The 19,554-nt window shown below is 41.3% G+C and overlaps 1 protein-coding gene across 1 annotated transcript in view; it reads right to left on the bottom strand.

Moving 5' to 3' along the window:
• adck1 (aarF domain containing kinase 1) overlaps positions 1-19,554 on the bottom strand; it is a 49,300-nt gene that overhangs the window by 13,901 nt on the left and 15,845 nt on the right. Inside the window, exons 4-8 of the mRNA XM_086128206.1 lie at positions 14,600-14,803; positions 9,878-10,036; positions 5,744-5,902; positions 2,878-2,994; positions 638-787 (exon numbers count right to left, since the gene is read on the bottom strand). Coding sequence (XP_085984332.1) covers positions 638-787; positions 2,878-2,994; positions 5,744-5,902; positions 9,878-10,036; positions 14,600-14,803 — 789 coding nt within the window. The remainder of the gene's footprint in view (positions 1-637; positions 788-2,877; positions 2,995-5,743; positions 5,903-9,877; positions 10,037-14,599; positions 14,804-19,554) is intronic.

Genomic DNA, 19,554 nt, shown 5'->3' with positions numbered 1-19,554 from the left:
TGGCAATTTGGAGGGACTGGTGCGCCAGAATACATAATTGCATCTTTAAAATTCAAAATTTCTCACAAATGTGTTTGTCTGGCAAAGTCTTAATTACTGGTTAAATCCATAGTTTGATATCGCAGGTAGAAGCTAGTCGTGACGTAAGGGCAACAAACAAACTGTCCGTACTGGTATTCTGACCGCAACATTTTGAATCAATCACACTGTGAGACACAAAGCCACACAATGGTCACGTCTGTTCTCCAAGAACAAATTCTGATTGCATGCTTCTTTTTTTTGTTAATGAATGCTGTCAATTTAAAAGCATTTGTGCATTGCGTGTCTTAAGAGCACACAGCGGTTGTGTCCAATTTGAACACAGCAGCTCTGCTAAAGAACACATCAAAGGAGTTGTTTATCAAAAAGCTTTTAGTCTGTTGGGGCTCCAATAAACGTGTCTGTCTGTCTGTCTCTCGGCCGGCGCGTAAGTGTGTGCGACAGCAACAGATTTTTACGTGCATCCCACAGTGAACGTATGTGTGTTTGCTGATAATTCTTTTTTACGCCAAGGCCCCAGTCAGCACATGAAAAATGGACAACAAAATTGAAACGTTTTTCTGTTATGTGTGCTTTGTGACGCTTCAAGATTTCTAACCTGATAAAGGCCATGATCGAGTAGGATGATCTCGGTCTTCTTGCTTTTTTGACACTTTCGAACCAACACATTGCCAGGGTGGGGGTCACAGTGAACAAAGCCGTGGATGAAAATCATTTCACTGTACATTTTGCCCAGGTTTTCTGAAATCTGTTGAAAAACACATTGCAAAAGAAAGGTTTTTGCCGAACAAAATTGAAAGACCTTTCGACGTATCAAAAAAAAACAAACAAACCCAAACACAATCGCAAGCACAATCTGCTGTTCCCACAGCTTGTTGCACCCACTTTGTTTTTCCTGCCTTTTGCATGTTAAAATACAGTAAAGCTAGGAGGGCCCGCCGAAGGGCCCTCCATCATCTGTCAATACAAATTGATGATTTACGTCGTCAGCCCAGTAAATGTGTGAAGATGTTATCCATCTTTTAAAAGCGGAGTTTCTTGAGATTTGAATTGTCAAATTTGAACCGGAGCTTGGGGAGACTTAATCTTTGATCCTGTAGTGTTTTCAAGTCCTAATCAACATTCTAAATCCAAGGTAGATATTGTGAAAATAAATTAGACGAACATAAGATTTGCCCTTTTCTTCTGTTTTCAAACATCCATAGTTCGGTGACAGGAGCACTTACACAAATTCTTACTGTAGGGGAGAAATATTCATAATGTGACATTTTGAATATTTAAAAAAGTGACCAAAACTATGCCGAGACTCCAAATGGTTCAAGAATAGCTAAAATTTGACTTTGGGTGCACCTTTCCGCAGGCGTTTTCGGCAAAGTTGCCCTCGGTTTAAGGAGTTAAACATCGAAGATTTTTCCTAAACGGGGCAGCATATGGTTAGCACATCTGCCTCACAGTCAAAGGTCTTTGGTTTGAATCCCAGTTCTGACTTTTCTGTGTGAAGCTGGCAGTCTCCCCTGCTTGTGTGAATTTTCTGTGCAAATGATGGTGCCCCACACATTCCTAAACAAGCATGCTTGGATACACTCATTACAAATGTAAGTGGATGTGTAAATTGTCTGTCTGTACAATGCACGCCCTTAAGTGACTAACAGTGTGTCCAGAGTTGAACGCTGCACTCATCCAAAATAGTCTGAAAATCCAGCTCACCTAATCTCTAATAGGATGAAGAAAATAGATGGATGGACTTTTGCAGTCACCACAATAGCTTAAACATTTGAGTAGATCTCATCTCAATTGTCTGCTTTCACTTTAAAATGTTATTGACAGCACGTACGGCCATTTCACATTCGAGACTTGAACGAGCAGCGCATAAAATGTACAAATTAACATTAAAATCAATGACAAAAGTCCCGCACTCCTGTACAAACATCCAGCCTGTTATGTTAGCGAGGGGATCGGCAACCGCATGCGTCGCTTTTGCGCCACGCGAGTGGTTCCCTGAAGCTTTTTTAAAAATGTTTGAAAATGGAAGAAGATGGGGCAGGGAAATATATTTTTTGTTTTAATGTGGTTTCTGTAGGAGGACAAACATGACACAAATATTCTTAACGTTTTCCAATGCTGTAAAAATGTGTCGAACAAATGTTAAATTTCAACATTTGGGTCAACGAGGATTAGCATCTTAGTTTGTGACACACGTTTAGCAGGACGGGATGCAGGTGGCTGTTGTAAAAAGAACCCCAAAAAAAGTGGTTCACGTACAATTCACCCGAGGTCCTGGCAAAGAATGGGAATGTGGAGGGCCGAGAGAAGCATTGCAACGGTACACACCAGCTATGATAGTTAACACGCTGCAAAAGTGCGTCCCATGCCTCGTTTATCTTAGGGGCCGTTATGGCCGTTGCTCATTATGGCACGCGTGTGTTGTCACGCGTCGATCTCGGGAGGCTGGTTGATCGAAAAGTAGATCTTCCGTTAAAAAAGGTTGGGCACCCCTGCGCTACGGGGGGGAAAAAAACATTTTAACATGAAGGCCCATTGTGTATTTGTAGCCAACTTAGTCATTTTGATAGGAGGCTAATTTAGCTCGTATAGATACATACGGCATGTGTTGCCTTCATTATAAGGCTTTAAATTTTTTGCGGTTCCAGACATTTTTTTTTATTTATTTTTTTTTGGTCCAATATGGCTCTTTCAACATTTTGGGTTGGAGACCGCCGTGTTAGAGTAACTCAGTAATTAGTTTCACTTGATGTCTATCTGCTCTTGAAAAATCGCCCAAACTAACTCTTCCAGCATTCTCAGTCTCACGGTGATCTGTACCACTGCTTGCGTTACCTCATTGACATTGATGCCATGCGCCTTCATGTACTCCCTGTCATTGACTTGCCCTCCGTCAGCAAATTCCATGGTCAGAACCCTCTTCGTGGACAAGTCCCAGTGGATTAAAGGAACCTAAAAAGAACGGCAAACTGATTTATTATTAAAGGGGATATGGAAATAGATGAATCAATCAAGATCCATTCGGGTGGTGTTCCGTTTCTTTCTTCAAGTCCCCGACCAGTTCCAGGATTACGCTATCCTGCATGAGTGTCGAGGATGTTTGTTGATTCTGCTTGAACAACTCACCCAGATTTGAGGCCACAGCCCCAAGAAGCTTAAATCCACTGGTACAAATGTTGTTTCTACAATCCACATTTTTTTTTAGCCCATCAGTCCAACACTGCATAAACTAAAATGTAACTAAAACAAAACAGCTTGACGTCCATCTCACAGTTCTGAGGTTTGTAGTTTGAACCAGGGCTTCGGCTTTCCTGCAGAGAGTTTGCATGTTCTCTCCATGCTTGCGTGGGGTTTCTTCGGATACTCCGGCTTTGTCCCACTTCCCAAAAACATGTCTTTTACTGAAGACTCAAAATTACCCAAAAGTGTGAATGAGTATTTGTTTCTATGTAGTTCATGGTTTCATCCTCCTTTCGCCCAAAGGCAGCTGCGATAGGATCCATCTCACGTGTCCCTACTCAGTTTAAGAGGTACAGAAAATGGATGGATGTAATAAATATCTGAAATCCCAGCACCATATGTGTGTTCTTTGTCTGCCAATTTATTTTTCAGCAGACCGTTTTCCTGTAAGAGCATGTCACTTGCTCCAAGCATTTTTCAATTCAAATTATTAACAAGGTATCATGACACTTTCTTTACTTTAAGTTCTTTGCGGCCCCACTTAGCATCCTACTGTATTTCTGCTCTGAAAATCTAACCATAGAATTGGTCAGGTGGACTCTCTACACCATTGTCAACATTCTCTTGACGAGAAGAGCAGGCAGAAGGGAGCCGTCTTGCCTCTCAAGAACATTGCTGCTCAGTACACTCACGATTCCTGGAATAAGTGGAAAATTATGGCTATCAATTCTGTCTGTTATGGATGTGGAGGACATGTACACTATTGGAATTCTGAACACTGGTATCCTGCTTTTTGGATGTGGTGGTTTACTGATCTATCGCAAAATTCAGCAGATGGGAGCAAGTGAATTGGGAGTGAACAAGCTGCCGATCTTTTTATTTGGTGTGGGATGAGCGATAAACACTCAGAGTCATGTGACTAATCAATCCAATCGCAAGGGGATTGGGATTTTTGAGTTGCTTTGCAAAATGGCTACCACCAAGGAATAATTGTTGCTGATTTCGATAAAATCATCCAAGAGAGAATGGCCAACGATGATGATGATGCTCACATAGATTAGCTGCACATTTTTCAATTTCAGAGTTGCTCACCAACAATTTGTTTTGTCCAGGGAAGCCAAGACAATGAAAGTATTTGTAAAAAATAATGATATTCATTTCAGCTACAAAAAAAAAAAAACATGGAGAGACACCATTCACAAAACTGTCAACGGAGTCCCCCCCTCAGTCGGACATTCTTTTTTTATACTCTTCTTGGGAGGAGAGCGCAATCAGCACCATGGACAGCGACTCCTTCAGATAACAACGAAGTCGAGTGCATGAGCAAGCAACTTTGCTTATCTGCAAATAACTGGTCAGCATTTAATGGTACAAACAGTTATAAGATACATTTTAGCACTGTTAGATATCAAATTCTCACTACAGATTCTTTTAAAAATGAATTCAAAATGAATTGATGAATTTGATTGAAAAAATTCTACAAAGATTTACATCCCTTTATTACACAAAAACATGGCGTTATTTCAAATTGACAGTGAAGAAAATGCATATATATATATATATATATATATTATGACTACCGTATTTCCACACTGAAAGGCACACTGGATTGTGAGACACACCTTCAATGAATGGCCTATTTTGTAATTTTTTTCATATATTGGACGCACCGCATTATCAGACGCAATCTACGATGCATCCACTAGATGGAACTACACTCAAGGAAATGCCAACAGAACACTGCACCCTGATTTATATAGCGATGATCAGATGCCAGTCAAACTTATTTAATAAAGCAGCAACACCGTTCACTTAACCAACAGCAAGTTACAACATTGACTCGTTAACGCTGAACTCTCTTGCCGCTGCTCGATTTCCGTGTTCAACTGCAAAACCGATCACCTTAAGTTTGAACTCTGCGTTGTAAGCATGTCTCTAGCAAGGAGCCATTTTGGGGTTGACATATTACCGTAATGACTATACACAAGGCGCATCGGATTTTAAGGCGCGCTGTGAGCTTTTAAGTGCGCCATTTAGAGTGGAAAATACGGTAGTTACTATTGTAGATGTGAGAACTAGAGTTCCATCAGTAACCTTTAATATCACAGCATAATAGTTTTGATAATATTTGAAAAAATACTGTTATCGCGGACGTTATGACAATTTGGTAAATGGCCTATCTCAAACAGGCACGATACACTGTGAAATTAAATAATAATGGACATGGAATAGTTTTTCGTTAGTTATTTCTGTGCACTCAATCAAATTATAAATGTGTGTGGGGGGGGGGGGGAAGGAAATCAACACAAGTACTGCATGTTGAAGACATTTAACATTATTAGACACTATTAAAAAATACCGGTAAAATATTAAGTACAATGGTCTTAAATTCAAACACACCTTTCCAGTTTGCAATCACCTATTCCCGTAAAGAGAACATGGTTACATACCAGATAAGTATTAAAAATAACCCCATAGCCATGATCCACAAATGAGAAAAAGGAAAATCAAATGTGTTTACCTTGAGAAAGGTCAAGTGGGCCAGCTTGTTTGAAACAATTTCTGAATTGTGTCCTTCATTAAGGAAGTTCAGCTCCAGTGGCATGTTTTTCTTCGCCTCTTCTACCAACCACATAAAGGCAAAGTCAGGGAAAAGCCAATGGACTCCTCTGACCAACATCTTAAAAGTAGAGCAGAACTAAAATCAGTATACATTACTGGGAAAACAAGGGTAGTTAGTAGATGTTTTTGTCCTGATATTAACTAGTCAAGTCAAGTCAAGTCAAGTCAACAGTATTTATAGAGCACTTTCAAACAGCCATCGCTGCATACAAAGTGCTGTACATGGAGCAATTTAACATGCACAATAAACAGTAAGACAAATCGGTAATAAAGGCGGTAGAAAGCACCAAACAGTAAAACCAAGAACAAATCTAAGTCATGCTGAGTCGAATGCCAAAGAATACAAGTGAGTTTTGAGGAGGGTTTTGAAGATGGGCAGCGAGGAGGCTTGCCGAATGTTTAGTGGGAGGTCATTCCAGAGAGAGGGACCAGCAACAGAAAAGGCTCGATCCCCTCTGAGCCTCAGTTTAGTTCTTGGTACTTCTAATAAAGTCTGGTCCACAGACCTGAGGCGCCGGGCAGGTGTGTAGGGGCGGATGAGCTCAGAGAGGTAAGGTGGCGCGAGATTATTCAGAGATTTGAAAACAAATAAGAGGATCTTGAAAATAACTCTAAAATGAATGGGGAGCCAGTGAAGGGATGCCAGAGTAGGAGTTATGTGCTCCCTCTTACGAGTACCAGTCAAGAGGCGAGCGGCGGCATTCTGGACCAGCTGAAGGCGCTTAATGGAGGACTGGCTGACTCCAAAGTAAAGGGCATTGCAGTAATCGAGCCGGGATGTGACAAAGGCATGAATTACCATCTCAAAGTGTTCATGTGAGAGGAGAGGTTTTATTTTGGCCAGCTGTCTAAGGTGAAAGAAGCTGGATTTAACAACGGCACCAATTTGCCGATCGAGTTTGAAATCACTGTCCAGTTTAAGGCCCAAGTTTGAGACTGTTGACTTAAGATAAGGAGACAGGGGGCCCAAGTCTACAGGATGGAATGTACAAGGGCCACTGGGACCAAACAATATCACCTCTGTCTTCTTTTCATTGAATCTCAAGAAATTTTGTGCCATCCAGGTTTTGATTTCTTCCAGACAGGATAGGAGTGGCCTTAATGAGAAGGCGTCTTTCTTGCTCAGTGGGACATAGATCTGGCAGTCATCTGCATAGCAGTGGAAGGGAATACCATGTTTCCTTAAGATGGAACCCAATGGGAGCAGATACAGCGAGAACAGCAGAGGCCCCAGAATTGAGCCCTGTGGAACACCACATGACAGGGGAGCAGTGCGTGACTCAGAGCAGCCAAGGCTGACACAGAAGGTTCTGTCAGCTAAATAGGACCTAAACCACTCAAGAGCACTGCCGCCAATGCCCACCAAGTGCTGCAAACGAGACAGCAGAATAACTAGTATAATTTAGCATAATGCTGAGGAACTGTGAACTCATTATGTAAAATGATTACATAAGAAATGTTTTAAAATGAAAGCTTATTGATTTTTACAGTGCAAAATCACAGTCTCTCAAAGCATTTGTCAATAACAAATACACAAACATAGATACACATACAGTGCTATAAAATAGTATTTGCCCCCTTCCTGATTTCTGTGTTCTTTGCATATTTATCACATTGAACGTTTTCAGTTCATCGAACCAATTTTAATATCACAGAGAGACTACCCAAGAAAATACAAAATGCAGTTTCTAAATGCCAGTTTAATTTATTAAGGCGCAAAGAAAAATCGAAAACCACCTGCCCCTATGTAAAAAAGTAATTGTCCCCCACACCCCGTTGTTAAATCACAAAGTAACTGTGACTAATGACAGTTAAGCAGAGTTCAATTTCATCGGCAAAACCCAAGCACCCCATTTGTTGAATCAAGAAACCACATGAATAAAATCTGTCAGACAAAGTGAAGTAGGCTACAAGATCTCAAGAAAGAAACACATCATGCCACAATTCGAAGAAATTTAAGAAGAAATTAGAAAATAATCAGTATAGCAAAGGATACAAAGCCATTTCCAAGACTCTGGGCTTCAGCAAAGGACTGTCAAAGCCATTATCCACAAATGGATAAAACTGGCAACAGTGGCAAGCATTCCCAGGAGTGGTAAGCAAGCTAAAATTACTCCAAGAGTGCAACGACTCATACAGGAGGTTGCAAAATAACCTTCAACAACTGCCGAAGAACTCCAGACCTTGCTGGCCTTAGTTCGTGTCAGTTCACGACTCTATCATAAGAAAGACACTGGTCAAAAGTAGCATTCATGGGAGACTTCCCAGGCGAAAACCACTGCTGTCCAAAAAGAACACAAAGGCTAGTCTCACATTTGCCAAAACACACCGTGATGATCCTCAAGACTTTTGGAAAAACCTTGTTTGGAGAGATGAGTCAAAAATAGAACTTTTGGGAAGATGTGCAGCCCGTTACATCTGGGATAAAAATGGCACAGCATTTGGTAAAAAGAACATCATCCCAACAGCGAAACACATTGGTGGCAGTGTGATGGTCTGTGGCAGCTTTGCTGAAGAACCACACCCTCAGTGCAGTCTCTGCTGTGCCTTCTTCACAATGGTTGTTGTGTTTGTGATCCAAGTCAGGTTATCTGTAATTTGTACACCTAAGAAGCAAACCTCAGAAACCCTCTCCACAGAGTCCCCACGGATGAGCAGTGGGTGAATATCTGTCTTCTTCCTTCGATAGTCCAATTTGTTTTGGTTGTTTTCTGAGTATAGAGGGTGAACAGCAGAGGGCTCAGTCCACAGCCCTGTGGGGATTCGGTGCTCAGGCTAATAGGCACGGAGAAGAGGGTGGCCTACTTTCACCCTCTGGGAGCAGTCCATCAGGAACTCCAAAATCAGTCAGATCAATTGAGACACTCCCAGGTATGACTGTTTATTTACCAACCAGTTGAAGAGAATGGTGTTTAATGTTGCGCTTAACTCCACAAAGAGCAGCCAGGTTTGGTTCCCTGACTGTTCCAGGTCGGACACAGCTGAGTAGAGCTCTCCACAGCCACAGCATCCTCAGTGGACCTGTTAGCTTGATAAGCAAACTTGCAGGGACAGGAACCGATGTGGCCCCGGACTAGTTTTTGTCAATGCCACTGGGCGATAGTCATTCAGTCCAGTGATGGTGTTTTTCTTGGGGCCGATAATGGACTTCAGGCAGGGAGGAACAGTAGCCCAGTTTAAGGACCAGTTGAACAAGGTGGTGAAGACCCCAGCCAGCTGTTCAGCAGTCACTCAGCATCTGTCTTGAAATGCTGTCAGGACCTGTGGCCTTTCTTAGGTTTTCTGTCCTCAGTACATGCCTCACATGCTGCTCCTTCAATGTCAGTATGCAGCTGCTGTGGACTGGTAGGTGTAGGATATCGGTCTCTGGTGGCTGCAGCTCAAAGTGAGCAAAGAACGTGTTGAGCTTCTTTCCTAATGAGGCGCTCTGCGGTCCACTTGTCAGGCAGCTGAGTCTGTAGTTTGTGATGTGCTGGGCACCCTGCCATACCAAACCTGACTGGAATCATTGTTCTGGAGGCAGTCCTCGATCTTCCTCTTATAGGCAGCCATGGCCTCTCTGGTGCCTTTCTTTAGGTTGGCTCTAGCAGCACTGTACAGCACCCCATCACAAAACCTGAAGGCGACCTTCCTCTCCCGGGGCAGGTTCTGCACCTCTTTAGACATCCAAGTCAAGTCAAGTCAAGTACAACTTTATTGTCAAATGTGCTGGATGTGCAGCATAGATGATTTTTCTTCCCTCTCAAGACAACATAAAACAACCTTTTCCCAGCTTTTTTGGAATATGTAGCAGGTTTCACCAAATTCAAAATGAGAGAAAATTTGACAAAACGAACAAATACATCAATAAATAAACAAAAAAATGTTTATCAGTTTGAACATTAAAGATTGGCTTTGTAGTGTATTCAATTGAGTAGTTCCGAAAATAATTTGCAAATCATCGTATTTTGCTTTTCTTGACATTTTACTCAACATCCCAACTTCATTTCAATCTTACTTTTTTGTGCTATGTTTATGGAGCATTACAACTCACCTCCATCACCAATATGTCTTTGGAACTTTGTTGTTGGACTTTGGGGTGTTGGACCTTAACAGCCACCGTCCTCCCATCATGCAGCACTGCTTTATGGACCTGGGCTAAAGAGGCAGCTCCCTGAGGCGTCTCATCAAAGAAAGCAAACAGCTCGGACAGCTGGAAGACAATAGTAGGGATGAAAAGAAAAAGAGTCACTGAGGGTATGATACCATGAAAGTGAGGTGTACAGTCAGCGAGTAACTCTCTGAGCGCTGGCGGGAATCCTAACGAGGAGGGCTGTTGACGTCATTTCCCGTTAAGTCAAGTAATTTTATTTGTATAGCCTTTACCAACGAGTCTTCACACGCCCCCACTTGAGAAACTGGTGACCTGCTCTGATTCAAACCCCCAATTACAGACTGAAGATAAAAACTCAGGTCTGATGAAAAAAATATTAATATACTGTCATTTTATTGTGCCATTGTAAAAAAAAAAAAAACAAAAAAAAACAATCCCAATGTGCCAGTCTCCAAAAGTCAAAGTACCCCAAAGTGGCCTGGTCTGTGAGGGCCTTTAATTGCTCTCGCTGTTAGTTTCAATTTTGTTTTGTTTTGGAAAAAAAAAGAATGAACAAATGATCTACCTTTTCTGGGGAGATTTTAACTGACTTATTGTGTGAAATCACAATCAAGAAACAAATTCAAAATAAGATTTGAGGGAAACAAACTATCATTCAACTTTGCGATAAAATTGAGAACAAATGTACAAAGACAAATAAGGATAAATGGGGGAAGATTGAAAGGGCCTTTTCTAAACTTCTTGACCTCGCACACCAGCTCGGGCCCCTTCCCTGTCAGAGAGGTGATTTGGGCATTGGACCACTAGCCGGAGATCAGGCCGCCAAGATTTCTTCCTATGGCTGCCAGACAGCTCCCATTGCACCTGACCCCTATGGTCCGTCCCACAAATGGTGAGCCCATTGTCTTTTTGGGCTGAGTCCAGCCTGGCCCCATGGGTGCAGGCCCGGCGATCAGGCACTCGCATTCATAACCAAATTTGTAACTCAATTACTTTTAGGAAGAAGAAATTTGGAACTACATTATAACGAAATGCTTTTTGACCGGAGCATGCCCAACACTGGCCCAAGTGCATTGCCTGCTTGCATGTCGTCCGAGACACCCCATCACAGATCCGGTCACAAAACAAAAATCCTTCCCTCACTGTGTGGAAATACTTGGCTTACTTGGAACCCTGATTATTTTTAGGCTTTAAAATTAACTTTAGAGCAGACGAAACAATATGGAAACGGCTAATTTTGCCAGTTAGCGCCCTCGTGTGCTCATGTGCAACTACCCTGTATGTCAATCAAGTGACAAATTTCACAGTGGATGACAGGAGGAAGTCTTTTTTTTTCTTGTTTTTAACCCATTCACTGCCATTGACAGGCAGCTACATCGATAGCATAAACTGGGAGGGCTGATAGTGATCGAGTTAATGCCACGCGATCGACCGGCATCCCCCTTCGCAAGCTTCTGGTTGATTGCGAACGAGGCAATGGGCACCCCTGTCATATGGGGTCTTTTATGACGTGCTTTGTTTGTTTCTGCACCGAGGAATTGTGCCCTGACAACTTAGCTCCCAGGATCATTGGGGGACACAAACAAAGGGAGGGGTGAGGTTTGATACATACCTAACAATTATCTACTCAGATTTTTTTTTGCTTGTTTTCAACTTGTTTGAGCACTCTGATCCATGATTTTTTTTTTTTAGATATCCAGAACGTTCAACATAATAAGTAATCATTCAGTGATTTCCCGAACAAAATACGGACATTCCGTAACAGTTGACAACTCTGTCTATAAATGCGTCTTTTGTAGTACATGACAAATACTGTAGCTACAAATTTGATGACTCAACCTTTCAACATATCGTCGAAGGAAAATCTAAAAAGATAATTTGATTTCTTTATTTTTCACTACTCAGTTCTCTTTCGACACAGTTCTTTGATAAACAGCTCCAGATACAACCCCGGGTCAAACTAAATTAAACCTTCACCTTGACAAAGTTTCTCTTTTCCAACTGCTGATTGATTTCCCCCCTGGAGTCAACTTTGAAAATAGGTCTTTTTCCAAAGCATCCCTATATCATGTTCTTTTCTTATATGTTCCTTGCATATATATATATATATATATATATATATATATATTATATTATACTATATTATATTATATTGACGACCCGGTGATCCTGTGGCTAGCTCGTCGACCTCACAGTGCAGAGGTACAGGGTTCAATTCCAGCTCCGGCCTCCTTGTGTGGAGTTTGCATGTTCTCCCCGGGCCTGTGTGGGTTTTCTCCGGGTACTCCAGTTTCCTCCCACATTCCAAAAACATGCAGGGCAGGCTGATTGAACACTCTAAAATTGTGCCTAGGTGTGAGTGTGAGCATGGATGGTTGTTCGTCTGTGTGTGCCCTGCGATTGGCTGGCAACCGGTTCAGGGTGTCCCCCGCCTACTGCCCGAAGACAGCTGGGATAGGCTTCAGCACCCCCCACGACCCTTGAGGATAAGCGGATCGGAAAACGGATGGAGTGTGTGTGTGTGTTTACGCAATATGTAACCTGTGCCACTAGAGACAATAAAATTTTGGACTTGTTTTATGCCAATACCAAGGAGGCATATAAACTCCTCCCCCTCCCCCCTCTTGGAAGAGCAGACCACAACTTGGTATTTCTCGAGCCTGTGTACAAACCCCTGGTGCACAGACAGCCAACTGTGACCAGAATGGTCAGGAAATGGTCCACGGAAGCTGAAGATGCTCTGTGGGACTGCTTCGACACAACCAGGTGGGGACTCTTCAGCGAGGTTCATGGGGAGGACATTGATGCACTCACTGACACCATCACGGACTACATAAACTTCTGTGAGGAGAACACCGTACCCACCAGAACTGTGCGGTGTTTTTCCAACAACAAACCATGGATTAATCCCGACATAAAGGCCCTCCTGAAGGAGAAGAAGAGAGCTTTTATGTCGAGAAACAGAGAGGAGCTGTAATTAATGTATTTCATTACTATAAATAAAAATGTCCTTTTGAAATCTGACCAAATCGAAATTCAACAACTGGTCACAAAGGTTTTGAGCTATGATGTATTTATTTCTGCCGTTGTGGTCTGAAAGTTTTGTGTCTCACTGTGCCATTTTAGAAACCTGCCTTGGGACTATGGCTGAAAACTAGCATTTATGCTAAGTCCAGCGCATGTCACACTGTTTATTCTTATGTTGATTAATGTGCACTGTCCCAATGGAATTTAAAATAAACAATTAAAAAAAACAACAACAATGTTGTGTCATTTGAGAGGCTAATGCAAAATGATGTATAGCAACAACTTCTTCCTGAAGCTTGTGTCATGAGGGACTGCTTTCTAGCCTCTGGTTCAAATACTCTACTTGTACATGGTCACTGCTAATGGAAATTCTCGCTGTTAACGGTACTAAATATGGTAATATATTCATCGGGACTCTGTTCCCAAAAGGCATAACCGCAACAACATGCGCTCATTGAATAGGCTCACTGAAATGAGTTATGGCACAAATAAAATGGCTCCTGATGCTTCACAGTTGGATGGCAACACTTGGGCGTCTGTGTCAGCATTCCAAGATAGCCATTTTGGCTGCTCACCACAGCCCCAGCTGGAGGAAGCCATAAATCACGACACTGCAACACGAGGTGCAATCAAGGGATGAAAATAAGAGGTTTCGCCACAAATTCTTTTTCGAAACAGACAAATATTCTTGATTTCCTGCAGTTAGATCAAAAGAGAGAAGTAGACCTAGGATGAACACAAGCTTATTTTATTTGGGATAGTGTTTAGTGTTTATGTTTATATGATCGGCCAGGTTAACGGGCAGCTGAGGAGAAGTTATGATGTCATTTCCATTTCAAAAACCAGAAGCCATTCATTTAGAAATGTGATTGCACCTTAATTTACATATTTAAATGTTCAGATATTAAGATTTGAATGAGGCAAAATAACATGCTTTTTCTCTCAAATAGATTGTTATAATCATTTGCTTCAGATGTACTGTAATTATTTTCTGTATAAAAATTAATTTGGTGTTCAAAAAGTCTCTTTTCAAACTTGAGTCTTGTAAAAGAGGGGGTCGTCTTATAATCAGGGCCGTCTTATATTCGGGCCAATATGGTATATGCATATATGAAAAAAAAAATCCTCGTCTCACCCCTCGGGTGGTGTCTGTCCCCCATTCAGCTCGGGTCCTCTACTAGAGGCCAGGAAGTTTGAGGGACTTGTTGGACTTGTTATATTTAGCAATGGAAATGCTGATTCATATAAGATGAGGGAAATTACTGCAACAGACAGGTCAAAGGTTTACCTTTGGTGAAGACCCGGTACCCCCAACTAAGTTGTGTTCAAAAATTAAAACAGGCGTCAGCAACAAAAGGATACCAGTTTGATACACACTTATGATATAAGACATATGCCAAAATTACCATTATCGTCTTATTCATCAATTATATCAATGTATGTGAAAACAACGATCATATGAATGATTTCACACGATAAGAAAATAAGTACCATATGCAACACTCTAGATGATTTCTACAACCTGCTTGTATAAAATGTCCCATCACAGGTGGGCTATTTTTGGTCCGTGCATTACTCATGTGGTCGCAGGCACATTGTTGGTTATCCCTGCCTTACAACTTTCTTCTTTTGTACCTCTTTGCCAAGGTCCTCTCTGATGACCTGCTCGATCTCTTCCATGCTGCTTTGAGGAGCTTGACTATGGAGTACTTTCAGCGTGGATGTGTACTCTTCCGGAAGGAGATAATCCAGTGCACCAAGGTGCTGTCCGACCTTGATAAAGGTACCACGATTTGCACAGCACAGATCTCGAAGACGCTCTGCTGAACGTCGATGTACCTATAAGTGGTGAGGAAAACAGAGTATGTATTTATGTATTTAATATGCATGTATTTAAAATATGTATTTTTGTGGATGGATGGTTAGAGTTTTTCAAAATTTTTTGAGCCAGGGCACGTTTTTTTTTACATTAAAAACATTTTGTGTCACACCACTAACCAAAAATGCTATAAAATGACACTCTGAACAGTATATTTAATTAAAATACAATTTCTCAGTGTATTTATACTCAATCAGTGTGAAACCTGGGCCTGTTTAGATGAACACAAAACCGATATCCTGGCAGGAATAGAAGAAAGACACAAACGAAGCTCTTCTTTAACAGCTCTCAGACTCTCTGTTTTTAGTTTTTATAGAAGTTAAGCTTGAAAAGCTCAGCTCACACAGATATATTGTGGAAAATGGGAGTAATGTCAGAACAGCTTTGTTGGCCAGAATGGGGATCTCCTTGGCAGCAGTCAACCAAAAACTGTCCAAAGGAAGATCAGCAAATCTTAGTTTTAAACCCCGATCCTGTTTCAGTTCGGTTAGTTCCTCCTGCTCTTGTAAAGTCATGTCCTTTCCAACAGCTGATGCTGAGCTGTATGGGTCCCGAACCCAGTCAAAGCATTCAGTGGAGGCTGAAGAGAAATAAAATGACAGCGTCTCCTCAGGACTTTTCAAATGTTTACATATTACCTCACACAGTGCAGCAGTGGGACTTTGCCATTTCTCTGTGAGTGGGAACATCTTTTCATTTCGGCCCTGCATTTTTGTGTTAAGTTCATTCAGATGATGAAATATATCAGCCAGGTATGCCATCTTTGCGCACCACTCATCACTTGAAAACTGATTTGAGTAATCAGACCTCTCATTTGTCAGAAACATTTTAAGTTCCTCTCGCAGCTCATACACACGGGCCAGCATCTTACCGCGCGACAACCATCGGATCTCCGTATGGAGCAATAAGGCCTTATGCTCCGCTCCCATTTCCTCACACAGAGATGCGAATATACGGCTTTTCGGAGGTCATGTCTTCACAAAGTTCACAAACTCCACATCGTCCAACACAGGAACCAGTTCTGCTGGTAAAGTCTTAGCAATGAGGGCTTCACGGTGCAAAAAACAGTGCGTAACAATCAGGTCTGGGTTTCTTTCCTTCACTCTGCTCACAAAGCCTTTGGTGCGCCCGACCATGGCTGCAGCTCCATCAGTGCAAACACTTGTGCAGTTTTGCCATGTAAGTCCTCCCTGGTCCAGATATTGCAATGTGACCCGAAACATTTCTTCACCGGTTGTTTTTTTCTGGCAGTGCCTTGCAAAATAGGAAGTTTTCTCTAATGGCATCTCCATCCACAAAACGAACATTAGCCAAGAGATGAGAATGGCCACTAATATCCGTAGACTCATCAACTTGCAACGGAAATTTCCTACTGATGCGTATCTTCTCCAAAACATGGCTTTCGATGTCTGCAGACATGTCATCAATACGTCTGGCAATTGTGTTATCAGAGAGCGGGACTTTAACTATCTCTTTAACTGCGTCGGGGCCGAGCATCTCATTGACAATGGCTATACAGGCAGGTAGTATTAATGTCTCTGCCACAGTGTGCGGCTTTTTTGATTTAGCAACGGGTTCGGCTCCTAGGTAACTAGCTTTTAGCGCTTTTTCATTTACCTTTGTGGTTTTTCTCATAAAGGTTGCCTGTTTGTCTGTATTTACACACAGGCGAACAAAATTGTCTGCCGGCTTGTTTTGAAGCGACGGGTGTCTCGTTTGGAGATGGCGTTTAAGCTTGCTGGGCACCATGGCGCTGTTGGATAGCTTCTCGCCACACACCAGGCATAATGGCGTCGGTGTCGTCTCATCCCGGGTGAAAGTAAATCCATACGAAAGATAGCTTTCACTATATTGCCTTGAGCTCACTGTCTTTGCTTTCTTTTTCCCACCACTCACACTAGGGCCTTCATCCGGGGCAGAATCTTGTACAGAGCCTAATTCGGAGTTTGCAGTTGTCCTTTTTAAAAACGTATCCATGACTGTCACCACGACCTCTCACGTGCATCATTAAGTCTCTTGGAGGAACGAGGCAATCAGCTACGTGTGGCCACACGGACGAATATTAAATTACCCGCCCTGTCTTTACAGCACGGACACCGGACAATGACATAATATTTGCATAAAATGATTAATCAATGTTTCATAAAATTTTAAATTTTAAAAAAAGTGACATTCGATAATTTATCACGGCACACCTGACGATCTCTCACGGCACACTAGTGTGCCGCGGCACAGTGGTTGATAATCACTGGGTTAGAGTGATAGAATTATGTAAATATAAATAGCTGCCTGAACTTCCTGAACAATTTATTTGAATGATCACGTTTAAAATACTGCCAGGAACATTACAGCACAAGGCGAGAAATATATATTTACATTTTTTGATGGGGAACAATTTTGCTAATCAATGACTTCAATTGAATAGCAATTTACTAATTTTGAGCTAATGAGACACAGTATGTTCCATGACCCCCCCCCCCCCCTCCCCCGATAATGTGTGAATTTCTGCAGAGTAGAGGTTGACTTTTTGAATGTTACAAATTATTGCACCTATTAAACCATTACATAATATTTTGCTTTATCAGGCAACATACAAACACACTACCAAATGATTGTACTTGTATTGTACTGAGAGAGAGAGAGAGAGATGTTGAAGATGAAATGTTAAGAGGCAACACAGCCCCCCCCCAAAAAAAAACCCCAGATGATGTTGTGCTCACAAATGAAAACCCCACAAAAGACTGAAGCCACAATAATGGAACCACAAAGTCGGAAGGGAAGATTGGAAATCAAATCACGCCCCCACCCAAAATTTTATATATTATAAAATTAATTAATTTCATATATTTTAAATATTCCACTTCCGCCATTCTTACAATGAGTGCAGTTGATTTGAGCAGCGCTTTTAGACAAACAAGAAGCCTGAGCGCGGAAGACAAACTATGTATAAATTTGTTGTTGTTTGAGGTGGGGTAAGTTAAACCCCCAAATTAAGAAAAAACAAAACAAAAAAGATAAAAACCCAAACGTTTTTTTCCTTTTCTATTAAAAATGGGAATGGCAGAAACGCCCAAAACACAAACGCCACCCCAAAAAAATATACTGAAAGATATATATATATATATACAGTATATATTTTTTTAAATCACATTTTTGAAAAAAAGTCTGCCAGTATACGAATCCCCGCGTTCTGAGCGGCGAGTATACAAGAGTCCACTGTATTGCAAATGAATATCGCCTCCAAATATAGGCTATCAGCCTCCTTGACTACGAATAATCAGTGTCAGGATCAGCCGTATTTCTTTTTTTAAAAACAGTACACACACATTTTATATACTGTATATATATACATACATGCACATATGTACACATACATACATACACATATGTATACACATACATACTGTACATACATACAGTATATATACACATATACATATATATATACATACATACACACACACACATATACAGGTACATATATACATATATACACATATACATATACATATATATATACATACAGTACATATATATATATATACATACATATACACACACACACACACACACATATACAGTATATATACTGTATATATATATATATATCTGCGATTGGCTGGCAACTGATTCAGGGTGTCCCCCGCCTACTGCCCGAAGACGGCTGGGATAGGCTCCAGCACCCCCCGCGACCCTAGTGAGGATCAAGCAGTTCTGAAAATGGATATATATATATATATACACATACAGTATATATATACCTGTATATTGGTCTATCACAAAGTACATTGAGAGACAGATAATATATATGGTGCCCCCCAGTCTGACTGACCATCTGATAATGATTATGGAGAGCTCCTCTCCTGAGACAAGAGCAAATAAAAAGCCGTGAAATTGGCTCCGGTGAACCGTTGCAACCCACCACATTGACATTCTGCATGTTCTTCAGTCAACACCAAAACAGAAAGTGAAAGATTCATGAGAAAAATTGTTCATTTTAACGGAACACAAATACATGTACAGTATGGATGTTTTTTTTTCCCATTGTGCAACTTTGTGCTTAGTTTTGAGCATTCACACACGATTGCAATAATATAATAAAACAGTTCCCGTCTGTCTTTGAACGGACATGTCACTCGACTCAGTCAAGTCTCTATTTCTGGCATAATATCGTCTGAAAGCAATCTGGAAGCAAGGCTGACATCGCTTTTCCTCCTGCTTGGAGCCTAATCATTTGATTCATCATCACTCCTCTCTTCCAAGCAATCAGTATGTTTTGTTCCACAGAGGCCGGCTCACAGCTCAATAATGACATCACCATGGAAATAATGTTTTCTGAAAGCTTGAAATGACTCTTTTCTGGCATAGGCTGACGCTAGCCACCACGCACCAAAAATTCATGCATCATAGAATCCTCAAACTGGTAAACAAATAAAGCAGACTGGATACATTTGTGGAATGACAAGCATGAAAACAAACAATAGAGAGGACTGTAACTTAGCACTGTGCAAAATAACAACATTTAACAGTGTTTTAGATTTTAGTTTTTCACACTCACAAAAAGCATTAAGGAATATAATGTATGTGCTGAAAGTCAAAGTGTGTGTTTACAAAAGTCGCAGTGTTGTGAAAGCACCTTTCATGCACCAAGCACTTTGCTTGCAACAATTACTCTGCCCTCCTTGAGAGTGTGTTCAGCGGTTCAATGAAA

The sequence above is a fragment of the Hippocampus guttulatus genome, chromosome 13 (assembly GCF_054856545.1).
Source record: "Hippocampus guttulatus isolate MCC_2025c chromosome 13, RoL_Hgut_1.0, whole genome shotgun sequence".
In the NCBI taxonomy this organism is placed as follows: Eukaryota; Metazoa; Chordata; class Actinopteri; order Syngnathiformes; family Syngnathidae; genus Hippocampus; species Hippocampus guttulatus.
Note: the sequence above shows the minus strand (reverse complement) of the source record. Positions and strands in the feature narration are given on the sequence as shown.